Below are 14629 nucleotides of genomic sequence, written 5' to 3'. Positions count from 1 at the left end.
GACGGGCGGTCGGTCGACAACAACACTGTGTACGAGGGTAGGCCGACCGCGACGCGAAGACGCGTCGCGTACACGTATACACAACGATGTATTGAGAGGGTGGGAGGCACGGTGAGTGAGTGTGCGGGGAGCGGAGAGTACGGGGTATTGGGGGCCTAAATAGTGGGCGGGACGGAGAGACGCTGTGCTCGCCGGGCGTGACGACAGCATATCGATCGTGGAGAGTGCTGGGTGTGTCGGCGGTGATGGTTGGGCACAAGTGGCGGAGAGAAATGAAGGGGGGAAAAGAATGAGAATAGATTGGGAAGGGAAGAGGACGAAAACACGCCGATAGTCTTTTCAGTTGGGAAGGAAATGATAAGGTGTAGTCAGTCTTCTTGGAGACGTCGGCTCCAGAAGGCCTGTGGGAATCTGTCCAGATGTCCGTCTTCCCAGAGGCATAGTTCACCCTATCTCGCACGAGATCTATCTCCCGTCTGTCGGTGTTTCCAGATGTCCTTCCGAAGAGTCAGATTTCCTATTTTTTGATGAGCGGTTACACTGACCAAAACGTGACGAAGTTACAGTGACAAAGTTACAGTGACGAAAATCTGTGTGTCTGGATCAGAGTGCTTCCAGATGTCGGAATTTCGCAAATTCTCCGGTTATCGGGTTGTCCTGCCTGCCTAGATGTCTGTCTGTGACTCTGTTTGTCCGGATGTCTGTCTGTGCTCATCGGGATATCCAGATGTCTTCTAGCTCCGCCCCCTTCCAGAGCTATCTAGTGTCCTCCTGTCCTCCTGTCTATCCAGATGTCTCCTCAAGTCCACAAACACGCAAACTCTCCATATATATATTTGGACACCTGCTCTCTTTGCGTGAGAAGCCAGGTGTCTCCTGACTACTGACTAAAGTTTTGGTGGCGGAGAGGAAATTGAATTTTTGGGAGGAAAAGGTACGAGGCCTTAGACTTAAGCCACCTCCGAGTAGGTCCATGACAGGAAATTTGAAAATTGAAAAGTAAAAACTAGGATTAGGTAAAATCAGGAAGTCCCGTGATAACGCGATCTAGAAGATTGCATATTCCACAGGAGTGACCGGGGGGATCGGAGACATCTGGATGCGCGGACTGACAGACAGCTTTGTCCAAGAGGAGTACACGGGAATCCTTACATCTGGATAAATGAACAGACATATGGTCCTTGTAACTCTTGGTCACTGTAACATTGTCAGTGTAACTATGAGTTTTGGCCAGTGTAGGTAGTTCGATGAGTTTTGTCAATGGAGCGCACTTTTTCAGAAATGATACATATGTCAACAGAGCGCACATTCTCAGTTCCAATAGCGCCCGTGTAATTAGTCACTGTAACCAAACATCTATTTTGAGAAAAAAATGTGACCAAAATTTTTTCAGATTCCCACGAAAAAATCTATCCCAAGAACTTATGGCGGATCAGAATTTCCAATTCCAGATAATTTCCCAATTCCTTCTGACGTCATCAAGTGGAATTTCAACAAATTTCATTTTTTTGTTTTCCAATAAAAAAATATGGGAGGGTATTATTCAGCAAGGTATCGGAGGGTGATGGAACGAAAAACAAACAGAGAAATAGAGTACGGTAGGTGGGAGGGGCGGAGACGCAGAGTAATTCATTGGACCGAAATTTAAGCAGACCGAAATGGTTAGGGATTGCTTAGGTAGTCCCATAGTCCAAGCAGACCAGGGGGTCTGCTTAGAACCTTCGAGAAAAGGTATTCGAGAGATGGGAGGAGATTAAAAGTGCATATAAGACGAAGAGACGCAGAACATCAAAAATGAAATTAATGTAATTTTTTAGAGAGAGGATGAGCAGACCCAGGGGAATGAGGGAATGAGTCGATTTAGAGGATTGCAATAGCAGACCAAACGTGGTCTGCTTAGAGGCTTTTGGCATTTGGAAAAAAAAAAGGTTGGATTTCTGAATTTTCAATAAAGGGCCTGGCTTAGGCTTAGGGATCTGTAGAAAACCAGCATATGGCACTAGCAGACCAACGAAAATCGCTAGCAGACCAACGAAAATCGCTAGCAGACCAACGAAAATCGCTACCAGACCAACAAAAATCGCTAGCAGACCAACAAAAATTACTAGCAGACCAACGTTGGTCTGCTAGCTATTCACATTGCTTTCAAAAAATTTATAGTTTTTCAATACGGATTTTTCAGTTTCGCATGAAAAAGGCCGTTTGGACCCGTCAAAAATAGAGAAGTTTGAGACGGTTAAGGAACTTTTTTTGTGGAAATTTTGACCTCCTCAACTACTTTGAACCCCTCAACTAGTTCAGAAACGTTTCAGAGCCATAAAACTCTGTCAAAATAAAAAAAGTCCTGGTCTGCAACTATTTGCAACTCAGTTTCACCAATTTTGATCTCAAAATCTGTCTAAATTTGCTCTGAACCTTCGTTTCCAATTTCAGAGCAAAATTGCCCAGTATAATCAGTCATAAGGAATCTACAGGTCGGTTTCAACAAACTTAGAGTCTAAAACGGTTGGGATTGGCTTTTTTCCGAGAGGAGTACACGGAATCCAAAAAATCCTTACATCTGGATAAATAGACAGACAGATGGACTAGGGATTAGCGAAGAATATTTTCTTGGTCATTGTAATTTTGTCAGTGTAACTATGGGTTCTAGTCAGTGTCACTGACAATCTGGAATCTTGAAAGTAGGTCAGTCATATCTTGTTCAAAAACGTTGGAAGACAGTGGAGTCATCGGGCGTAACCTATATCATTGGAAAGGCGAGAAAACGCTGATTTCAAATATACATTCAGTTTTTGCTATGGAGGTCTGGTATTCGAGGGAAACCAAGTGAAAGTTTGAGCCTTATCTAGTTTGCCAAATGTAACTTTAACTAGCAAACTTAGTCAAAACATGCTAAAATTGGTAGGCCACTATCTGGGACCATAGCCACATATCTTCCACCTCTCGGTAGATCATAACTGTCCCTGGCATCCTGCAGACGTTTCCAGGCGACCTATGGATCTTCCTACGTCTCTGTACGGACTTTCAGATTCTTTCAGTCAATTTCCACAATTATCCCCTTATCATTCTCAAATACATTTCCAATGCTTCCTTAAACTCTCTCTCCTTCCGCGCTCCTCTCCGCGAGGGGGTACGGTAGGCGTTTTTCTTTTTTTCTATTTCTCCACTTCTTCTTCTTCTTCTTTCTATTCAACAGAGACAACAGAGATGTGGGGGGAAAGGAAAACGAAAAAGCGAAAGAAATGGAGGGCTGCCAGACCGGCAAAGACTAAGAGTGTCACACGACAGGCGATGTCTGCGTCTCCCAACTTCCAACACTCTCTCGTTTCGTATGGCCTCGATACTCCGTCGATTCGTTGGGGCGGCGCGCGTGTCTGTTTACCCGACTAGAGAATTCGCTGCGTCTCTCCTCCTGCCATGATCTATGACTCAATGTGTACTCTGCGTTCTCCTAGCTTCACACACTCTCTCCACATCGATTCATTGTTGTGTGTCCTGCGCTTAGATACGCGCTCTTCTCTGTCGACTCCTTCCCTTCCTTTTCATCAACGTCAGAAAAGTGGAAGGGAAAAAGGGGGCGAATAGAGATTGGGGGGGACCTAGGGGTAGAAAGTGCTTCTCTGGTCAGTCACCTCTCTATCTTCGATATGTCTGGGGTTCCATTCTTTGGTATATAGTTGTATGTGGAGGAGATAGGAGAGGAGACAAGAAACAAAACGAGAGGAATATATACATGGAGACAGCACACACTCACTCACTATACCATTTCATATTATTTTATGTGTGCGTGTAGAGAAGACGTTTAATTTTAGACCGAATTTAATTTCAGGCGGTTCCCATAGTACAGAGTTCTGAAAAACGTTGTTAGAAGCGCGCTGGTATCGATTTTTTCATTCGAAATCGGAAACTGGTACGCTATACTGAATACCGATTTAAGAACTCATTTTTTGGCCTAGAACGACTTTTAGCGATCAAAAATGGCTTGAGATTACAATTTTTGAGATTTTGACATGACTATCGGATTTCTGGCTTCATTTTGACTATACGTGTGAAATACCGTCCTTAGTCGGCTTATCTTGGCTTCCTGGCGGCTCGGCCCGACTCCAAATATTATTTTAACCATATACGCCAAGTTTCACCGGCATAACCAATGTTACACTGACAAAATTACAGTGACCAAGACTACCCTGTTTTTGATAAGTTACAAGCCTCAGAGCGAAAAGGTTTAAATTTTTTCCGAGTTGCGTTGCGTTTGCGTCGCGGATTGTGTTGAAAGGTACGACAAATGACCGTAAAAATCCGTGGCACCGTGCCAACCGTTGTGCGATGGAGCGCATTTCCGCGAGCTTAAATTTTGGTCACTGTAAATTGTCAGTGTAGTTTGTCAGTGTAACTTTTTTCAGTATCGACTTTACTTTGAAATTTAATAAATATCGCATCCAGTGATTTCTGGTACTTCAAAGTCTCGAATCTGCGGTTTCTACCATTCCACATAAAATTTTCGTCAAAAACTGCGAAATTTCCAGCCCATTAATTCAAAAATCAAGTTGCATTACGGTTAGTACATAATTCAATCGGTATTTTGATTTCTGACATCACATCTCAAAATTCCTTCAGAATCTAACCATTTTAAGGCACACAAACTCCAAAACCTCAGATCCCAACAAGTTAAAGGAAATGCGCTCCACTGACAAAAACCAGACTTGCAACGGGCCGGGCCGGAAGTTCAGTACTGAAAAAAATTCAAATTTTTTTTCGAAAATTTCCCGATTTTTTTTGAAAAATATTTCTTAAAAACAATTTTTTGTAGGTTTCGAAGGTTTTTGAAAAATATACTTGAGGAAAAATATGAAAAATTTTCAGAAAATAAATTTTTGGACAAAAAATTGTAGTGAAAAAAGTTCAAAAGTTCAAATCCGGGCCGGGCCGGCGGGCCGGCCCGGAATTTTGCAAGTCTGACAAAAACCCATAGTTACACTGACAAAGTTACAGTGACCAAGAAAATATTCCGGCCTTTTCATTAATTTTCTTCATCTTCCATCTTCAAACCTAACAAAAACCGTATCTATTCTGAAAGTGCTGGTCTTATTCAGACCTCCTCTGTGGACTGCTTAGCAACAACCCACTCCACTCAAAACCTGTTCCAATGAATCGTATATTTCCCATTTGACTGGCCTAATCCAATTAAACTTATTTTCCACAAAACTAGTCTATATTTTTTTGTGTTTTTTCATGATTAACCGAAATTGCTGCCCTTCTACATAAGTACCTAGGTACATATGTAACTTATTAGTCATCCATTTTTAAAAAAGTTTTTTGTTGATTTTCAAATTAAAAAGATTCTTATCAGTGTCTTACAGTAATTTACACCATAAGCCTAGACACTTCATTAGACAGGTACAAGTGCCAGTCTACAAGAGAATTCGCTGTATCTTACTGTAACTTTGTCAGTGTAACTATGGAATTTTGGTCAGTGTAGCTAGTTCGATGAGTTTTGTCAATAGAGCGCAGTTTTGATGTTTAAATTTTTTAAATTCTCCCAGAGACACTTTCCCAGGTGCCCTCATGTTATGCTTAGTTCTTTTTTCCTTTTTTTCAACGTAAAAAAGTGTCTCCAAGGGCGTGTAATTGTTGCATTCTAAAAACCCATAAAACACATTCTTTGTAGAGGCAAGGCGAAGGTCATTCATAAGTGTTGTACTACTACTACGCAATTATATTGAAGGAGAGAGAGCGGGGATCGAATGGGGTTTTGAACGGATTCACAACTCCTGAAATGAATAGCTAACTTATGGAAATGTTTTTGTAGAATTCTCCTAGCTTTTTTGGAAATCCCTACAGGATTCCTGGTACATGACTAGCCGGGAAATTCCTTCACTTGATTTCCGTCTTCCGACTTCCGACTTCCTATTCAAAAATTATACTTCCGCACAGCTAGACTTACGTATACCAAGAGCCCAGAACTTTCATGGAACTGCAGATACCAAGATATGTCTGTTGTACTAAACAGTCACTAAACCTATCCAAACACCCAGAATCTGACAAAAAATTTCATAAACCCACTAAATCCATTGTTAAAGTCCTCGTGAACACTGAACCTGATGTATTTAGGACTGTTGGTATCTATTTTATATCAGCTGAGTCATTTTTTGAACTTACCGGTTGGTTAGCTTAGGGTTGTTGTTTCTTCATTTCTTTGAGTGCTTTTTTTATTTAGCAAACGTCCTTCAGGACAATGCTAAACTTTGCCTGGCGCACCCTATACGCGTTTTGAGAAATGCCCCGTTTGCTCATCTATTTCTCCCCTATCTATGGCCTTCCTCCCCAGTCACTTTTCATTATCGTAAGGCCATCTGCGTCTTCTTGCCCCCCGACTATACATATAGTCTCCTCTTCCCCCGTTGTGAGGTCATTCACCTAGGTACTCGGGGGGCCATATTGGACAAATATAGAATACACACACACATAGGTAGGTAGATAATAGTAATAATATGAATATGAATAATGATGGGGAATGATGTTGGCAAGGTGCCAATATGGACAGAAATTGGTTAAGGGGGTTGGTTGGGGTGACGTGGGCGCGTTTTTAGGGTTTTACAGAGTCGAGATGTAGAAACTTTTTTCGGAGTTTTTGAAGTTTAGAGAGCTTGGGTACGGTAGATATCTAACACATATTTTTCGGCGTATTTTAGATGATATTTTGGGGATTTTGCAAGGCAGTCATTCTGGGCACCAAATTAAATTGACATTTGTAGAAATAATACAGTTTTATGCATAGAAAATACATTATGATAAATGATATTGTGAAAGATGTCTGTAAAAACCTACATTTTAGCCAATTTTAGTTAGGAAAATTGATTGGGTTCTGATGAATATAACAAGAAAAAGCGCCTAAGGCGCGCCAGACTCTTGTAAAAGTTTATGAACCCTCTAGTAGCAGACGGAGCATCACCTAGGTTCTCGGAATTTCCCGAAGTTTTGAAGTTTAGCGGTTCAAGACAGATAATAACTGTCTCGAATTAGAGCCGTCCCCGGATTCTAACTGTTACAAATAAAATCTAGCCCAATGAATCCCTAAATCTCCCCTATTTTCTTTGTTTCCCCATCTATTTCTCCTCAGTCTCTTCTTCTTCATAACAATAAATAATCTGACGTCTAATCCTCTTCACCACCAGAAAATCATCGAGACCGATGAGAATCAGGAAGTTAGAGAAAAAAGAAAAGAGGGGATGGTGAGAAAGACGAATGGAGGAGGGTATTGAGCAATATGGAATGGAATCTTAGAAGTTACAGATAAACAGACAGTTTCAGACGATGGAGGACGGGGTATTTTGAATTTTTCAGATTGCTAAATCTTCTACTACAAAACTGGAACAATTATGTCGCCAAACCTTCGATTCCCAGAAATGGTCAACTACAAAGGACTGGCTGAAAAAAAATCTGAAAAAAAATTGTCAGTGTAACTTACACTGACCAAAAATCCCATTTTTTAACCATAATGTCAGAAATGTTTAAAAAATGTTACACTGACCATATTCCGAAAAATCGCATTTATTGCAGAGACATATTTCAGTTGTTAGCTTTTCTATTCGGAATTAATTTCATCTCGACAACAAAAAAAGAAGATATTTTCGAGAATACTGTAAAAGCCCAATTTCTTTTCAATCCAGACGCAGGGGACTCTACAGGTCTTACTGCACAGGAAGTTCTTTCACAACAGGGTGAATTGGTCTGCTAGCTCTCTACCGTTGGTCTGCTAACTCCTGACATTGGTCTGCTAGCGTTTTTCATTGGTCTGCTAGTTCTTATCTCATATTGAGATACATATTGTAACATCTGTAACAGAGAAATCAGTGTTTGTATTGTTTACTGAGCTGTGCGGAAGTGAAATATTTTTCGACAGTATGAAACTGCTTAACTTGGTGAATTAAAGGTATAACTACCCTTCGAGCATAACAAATTCCGACATTTTACTTATCTCGTACCAGTGAACGTGAAAAAGCAACAGAATGTGATAAGTGGAGATATCTTCAGGTACCAGATAAGTAAGTAACACGTGTTTTCAGTTCTTCAATTCATCGACCATATTTTTTTTATACAAATCAGTGGGTCACAATCGAAAAAAAGTTAGGAAAAAAAGCAAACCGAAAAAACTGAGAGCATCGAGATTTTATGCTCTCTTCTGCATAATCTCACAGTAAATCAAACTGGTAAGCGTTTTTCAGAAGGTGACATTTAGGTCGAATATCGAGTAAACTTATTTAGATTTCTCAGTTTCGCCAATAAAACAATTTTTATAAAAAAGAATGACGTTTTTATTCGAAATTTACTATACTTTCACGTGCACCATGAAGAAATTCAATGAAAAATTCAACGAAAAAGTATAAGGGGCGATTTGACAACTTTGACAGCTCATAACTCTCTTGAATCAAATTTCCTGACCTACCTTCAAAAGAATTTTTTTGTCCAGCCTAAATTCTGCGTCGATTCATGCAAAAAAATATTCAATTCGAATAGCGTATTACATTACAGAGGTAGAACTCACTGAGATCTACAGTTTGCGGTATATTTCAACGCATAATATTCATGTTGAAGCGAGTTATGACCGGAACGTCAATTTGGTCAGTGTATTTATTATCGGAGTAAAAAAGTTCCGACATTTTTTCTCGTTGCGGACTTGAGATTTGATTCCTTCATTTCACACTGAAGCCTTCTTTCTTCATCGTTTTTGACTCCTCTCCGAACTTGTGGTGCTGTTGGTGATCTGAAAGAATACAGGCGGAGAGAACAACAAAAGCTACTTCTGCAACTAACACGACAACAAAAATTGAACTCCAATTTATAGCTGGCGATGGTGACATCGTTGACTTCTTGGCGACATGTCCGGCGGCTGTCCATTGGAAGCGATCACTCTGAAACAAAAGAATGGCGGAGAGAAAACAAAGTTCTGAAATCAAACTAACACAAAACTTGGGGATTATGGAACATGCACGTGTAGAGACGTTGTTTGAGAGTCATTTGGAACCTGAAAAATAACAAAAATCATGCAATAAAGGGAAAAATAAAAGGGACAACGAGATACGGCGAAAATCTAACGAGTTTTGTTGAAAAACTGACACAAACTTATAAAACACACGCAATTATTGTAAATATTGCTTTTCAGAATGATATTTCAGAGAAAATTCTTTAAAATTGACAGAAAACTGACATTTTCCATATATTTTACTCGTGAAAAAACTATAAACCGCCACTGTGCGCTTACCTTGCGAAACACCGCGCCGCAAGATTGCAAAAGTGGGCGTCGCCGAAATCTCAAGTCCGCAACGAGAAAAAATGTCGGAACTTTTTTACTCCGATAATATGTCAGTGTATTTACAAGTTCCATTTTTGTAGTTGACAACTTTACGTTACACATCGAATGGGACGACGATAATTCCCTAGAAGGGTGATTCAACACTTTGTCAGATGTTTTGTGTTCGATTCAACGCGGCGCTTCAATTTTGTTTTATTTATATTCTGTGGTATATAGCACGTTCTCTGTAAGAGAAGCAACGTGTACCCGTACTATGGGTCTCTAGTAACCTTATTATTGGCTTCCAGCTCAAAGGTACGGTAGGTGATTTTTCAATTATATATAGACAGCTGCAATTTTTACAATGTTCTCTATGACATAATTGAAAAATTTTCATTTGGCGTACCTCGGACGCATTTTCGAGGAATATCGGGTGAATTAAAGCAATAATTTTCAGATATCCTAACGGAATGGATGTCGAACAACAACGATTATTGCTTTTTATGGAATTATTATGGATCAGTTCAACAAGACGGAGAATGTTTGGAATTTTGAGGAAATGAACAGGAAAAATGTAAGTGACCGTATGTACTACCGTACCTGCGAGCTGGGAGCCAATAATGTGCATGTGGGTTACTAGAGACCTATAGTACATGTTTGTAAAAAAAGAAAGACACTAACTTCTTTAGAAACTCTAGGCCCCTACAGTACTGGACAAAAAAGGTATCAATTTTGGCTGTTTACAGTGGAAAATGACCAACTTTGATAGGATATTTCGGTGTCACCTGATTGTCCGACAAACTCAAGTTTATATGGGTTGGACAGAGCAAAAATAGTACTTTATGTTTGTAGTTGACCATTTTTTCGTAGGGACCCAACCGAAAAAGTTACAAAATAATTTCTCCCTAAGCGAAATTTTGGAGATTTTCACTTTGACAACCTATAACTTTCATGGTAGTGTCTCTGCAAAAAAATGATCAACTACAAAAATGATTTACTATTTTTGCTCTGTCCAACCCATATAAACTTGAGATTATCGGACAATCAGGTGACACCGAAATACACTCTCAAATTTGGTCATTTTCCTCTGAAAACAGCCAAAATGATACCTTTTTGTCCGGTACTTTATGTACTATGCCAATGCTCGAGTTTTACAGAGAACGCTTCCTTCATTGTCTCCCTACATGGAAGTCATGCTAATTCTTGTCGTCTTATGGTTATCTTCTTAGGAGACTACAAGGTGAGGCAAATTAAACATCTTGTTAGCATTCTAGAAAGTACCTTTCAGCATTGTATATTGGCAAGAGGCCTGTGTCGTCACAGGACTTTTTGAGTATATATAGTCATGGAAAGAATCATTTCCATCCTGTGCGAAATGAAGTTTCTTATTTTCGTTGCGCTGGTCAGCTGTGTCGCCCCAGCATATTACGAGGTAAGGCAAAATGCTGTTAATTTTTAAAAATTTTAATTCAATTACAGTGCGATTGGGTGCCAACTATCGGTTGTGGCGGAAGCATTCATGTGTGCGAGTTGCGTGCCACTGTAGCATGGGGGGCATTCGACCGCGAAGAGGCTGAAGGCCTAGTCATTTATCACAAGGTGAGTCTGTGATGCCATTAAGAAAAAACAAAACTTTTAAAAAAAATTTAGAAGATTAACAAACTGTTGGGAACACCCATACGCAGAGCTGGAGATTTTGGCGAAAATTGTTCCTTCAATTTGCATACTGGTCCGTTCGTGCAAGGAAAAAACTTCTGCTGCAAATTGTTCCTTTGAGGGATGACGACAACAAATATTTTTTACTCGTCTAACAAAAAAAATAAAGTTACATATATTATCTTTACTAGTCAGAAACTGATTTATCCATATGATGTGAATACTTCATACGATCCAGTAGTAAAGGGAATGCTGAGACCTCGACAGTCTAAACCAGTTTAGAAGCGCCGCAGGCGCTGTAACACCCAAAAGGGTGGTGTAGAAAAGGAGGTTGAACAGCTGTTAGGCTGCGTTAACCGACTGGTATCCTACTCAGGTATTTTTGGGCCACTTTGCCCACGAAATGGGCCATGTGGCCCACCAAATGGGCAGTATGGCCCGCCCTACGCGGGCCATCATGCCCATATTCTGGGCCACATGGCCCATTTCGTGGGCAAAGTGCCGAAATTCGGTTCAACGCGCAGCATTCAGCTCCCTTTTTTCTTTCCCATTAATCACAATAATTAACAAGATTACACATTTTTGTACTTTTCTACTATTTATTTGTCAAATTCAAACACAAAACAATTGGTGATTCAACTCTATGTCAGATGTTTTGTCTTCGATTCAATTTCCCCCGTTGTTTTGTTTCTATTCTGTAGTATACATAGTCATGGAAAGAATCATTTCCATCGTGTGCAAACATGAAATTTTTTATCTTCTTTGCCCTCGTCAGCTTTGTCGCCCCAGGATATTATGAAGTAAGGCATACATTCTGTTGATCTTTAAACATTTTTAATTGAAGTATAGTGCGATTGGGTTCCGAACATCGGTTGTGGCGGAACGCATCATGTCTGCAAGTTGCGAGCAATTGTAGGATGGGGTGCACATAATCCCAAAGAAGCTGCTATTACAGTCCAAAATCTGCAGGTGAGTAGACTTTTTTCTTATCACCTGCTTTTAGCATCAAAATAGCAATAAAGAAACATTTTCAAAAATTTCAGAAAATACTCAAACTGTTCGGAGAACGAATCGTCGGAAACCCCAAGTTTGGAGAAGACTGCCCATTGATTCAAGGAAAAAACCTGTGCTGCAAAATTACCATATTAATGACTGTTCGAATAAAAGTGCTTTTCATGTACTATACAGTGTATTATACAGCAACAGTAGTGACAAAGTCGTTGGCGGGAGAGAGAAAGAGTCCCAATGAGTACGTTTACCTTTAGAAGAAACTAGATTTAGCAATGCCAACTTTTTTTTCTCCAATTCCTTCACTCGGCAAAGTGTCTCGCATAAAAATACCACGGAAATTATTGATTCTCAATAACTCTACTCATCCGATTTAGATTTGTTAGTGGTTTCAGATCTTTTCCTCGCTTCGCCATTTATTCGAGCTTTATTTTTATTCAAAAATCGCAATAGTTCGACCATTTCGACCCCCATTTTGAAAATTGTTTAAAATGACATATTTATGAAGAGTTAAAACACAAAACCAATGATAATTCTTGTAAAATTGAGGATGGTGCGAAAAGGTGCGTTAGAACGGCAAAATACATTTTTATGATCTCCATTTAAAAAGTTCCTTTTTGGGAAATCAAATAATTATTCTAGGAGCTTTTATCAGATTTAGTTGAATTTTCTGTGGGTGACGTTTCTGAGTAACTACTATAAGTATACCAGAAACTGTTTTTGTTGAAAACGATCGTCACCACTGACTGAGCTGTGTTATACGGATAAGAGTTGAGCGGAATGCGATTTTTGAAATGGCGAAAGGGAGAGGCGGAATTCCGCTATCTATCCATACTTGGAAGGCATACATGGATGTTCTGAGCTGAAAAATATACCAAAATGTAGATCTCGGCTAGCTCTATCTCTGTATTGCAATACGGGCCGGATGACTATTCGTTAATGTGTAGGGACGGGAAAATAGTCGAGGGACGGGCTTAATAACGGCAGAAGACTACTCTGGAAAAGTAGTCATAATTGAAATACGGTGACCAAACTACAGTGACCACACCGCATTCGACTCAATCCTGTTTGTCAGTGTATCTTGGTCAGTGTATTTTGGGTTGAAGTACCGCGGGTTGAAGTACCAGGCAAATTTGGGAAGGTTTTGAAAGGTTTTTGACAAAGTTCCACTTTTTCATAGAAAAAAATCCGTTTTTATAAATTCGTACTCAAAACAAAATTTTTGCTTGATAAAACTTGATTTTTCATGTTTGGTTGTCGAAAATCATATACCGTAAAAACTGTAATAGAAGCGCCCCTTTATTAGAGGCGCCCCTGTAATAGAGGCGCACCCTGAAAGGCGCTTTGAATAATAGTGGCGCTCCCTCTAATAGAGGCGCCCCCTCAATATGTTTGATATATTTTTTCTGGTTTTCAATCATTATTTTTCAATGTTTGTCAAAAAAACAAAGAAAAACCCAATTTTTTCGTTCAAAATACTGCAAATTGTGGGGTTTTCGTATAATTTTGTCAGCGAAAATCTTGGTTTGGTTGAAAATTGATGACTTGAGGGCTCGAAAAATAGCCAAATTGAAAAATAAATAGCCAGGTTGAAAAATAGAGGCGCACCCTCTATTAGAGGCGCCCCTGTAATAGAGGCGCACTTTCGGAAGGGGGTTGAAAAATAGAGGTGCATGCGCCTATATTACAGTTTTTACGGTATTTCTCGTTAGAATACCTCTTTTGCTCACCATTTCTCTCTCTCTCTCCGTTGTGTCTTATCATTGCAATTCATCATCTACCCTTCGGCCTAAGAAAGAAAGAGAGACGAAGGTCAGTTGGTGAAAAGGAAAGTAATTTGCCCCGCCTAGATTTAGATAGATCTAGATGTCCATAATACAAGGCCAGAGTGTGATGGTGGGAGGTCGATTGCTGTTGTTGCTTCTTACTATTTCACTCCCATCTGCCGCCGTTCCAACTCTTCCACACGTATTCTTTGATGATTCTCAGTGCGTCAACCTGCGCTGCGAGTGGCGAGGAGTAGGGAAGCAATGCAAATCTGCCACGGTCCTCGAAACGGTTAGCTAACCAACTTTTAATTATCATATCAACATAAATATTTAAGGACTATGGACATTATTTCGAATTTCTTAAAGACGACGAGTCAGATAACGATCTTCTCACTCGCATAAAGGTGAGCAGAAATAGTAGAGATAGGCTATAAAACTCTTCCACCAGAAGAAATTAAAAAAAAGAAACTTTCAGCTTCGTCATCCTCTAAATACGTTTATGATCGTGAACAACGCTGAACTGGGTGAGATGTGTAAGGGGAGACGACTGTGGTGCAATGTGGTAAACCAGTATGGTGGTCCAAGAGCTTACGAAATGTTCTTCGAATTTCTTCTAAGCCCTGGCGTACCCATCGAACTCAGACCAAAGCTTCACTGCTAATTCTAAGTAATTATGTTGTTGTTTTTGTCCCTTTACTTCAGTATTGCATTGCGAATAAATAAAAATAACACTTTTGTTGTTTATTACTGATTTTCTTCAGAAGCCTCGAACAAGTTGGTGCTAGAATAAGGATTGCTGTGTTTCTCAATTCCCAACTTCCCTGTCTGGCGCACCTTGAGCTCTTTTCTAAATAGCAAATTACCTTCAGGACAATGCTAAAATACGGAAGGCTTATTCTCTATT

The 14629-nt window shown here is 39.9% G+C and overlaps 3 protein-coding genes across 3 annotated transcripts; all 3 read left to right on the top strand.

Annotated features, from left to right (window-relative positions):
* Window positions 1-10667: 10667 nt before the first annotated feature.
* GCK72_011778 (uncharacterized protein) lies at window positions 10668-11068 on the top strand (the record flags this gene model as incomplete). Its single annotated transcript, XM_053728669.1, has 3 exons — window positions 10668-10724; window positions 10772-10891; window positions 10943-11068. The coding sequence occupies 3 exons, from the start codon at window positions 10668-10670 to the stop codon at window positions 11066-11068; spliced, it is 303 nt and encodes a 100-aa protein (XP_053588246.1).
* A 623-nt stretch (window positions 11069-11691) lies between these two features.
* Window positions 11692-12213, top strand: GCK72_011777 (uncharacterized protein; the record flags this gene model as incomplete). Its single annotated transcript, XM_053728668.1, has 3 exons — window positions 11692-11748; window positions 11798-11917; window positions 11992-12213. 3 exons carry the CDS (start codon window positions 11692-11694, stop codon window positions 12211-12213), a joined length of 399 nt encoding a protein of 132 aa, XP_053588245.1.
* Window positions 12214-13849: 1636 nt separating this feature from the next.
* GCK72_011776 (uncharacterized protein) lies at window positions 13850-14386 on the top strand (the record flags this gene model as incomplete). Its single annotated transcript, XM_053728667.1, has 3 exons — window positions 13850-14014; window positions 14061-14129; window positions 14201-14386. The coding sequence occupies 3 exons, from the start codon at window positions 13850-13852 to the stop codon at window positions 14384-14386; spliced, it is 420 nt and encodes a 139-aa protein (XP_053588244.1).
* Between the last annotated feature and the right edge of the window lie 243 nt (window positions 14387-14629).

This window comes from Caenorhabditis remanei, chromosome III (genome assembly GCF_010183535.1).
Source record: "Caenorhabditis remanei strain PX506 chromosome III, whole genome shotgun sequence".
Classification (NCBI taxonomy): domain Eukaryota; kingdom Metazoa; phylum Nematoda; class Chromadorea; order Rhabditida; family Rhabditidae; genus Caenorhabditis; species Caenorhabditis remanei.
The sequence above is the reverse complement of the archived record's forward strand: the minus strand, read 5'-3'. Positions and strand labels throughout refer to the sequence as shown.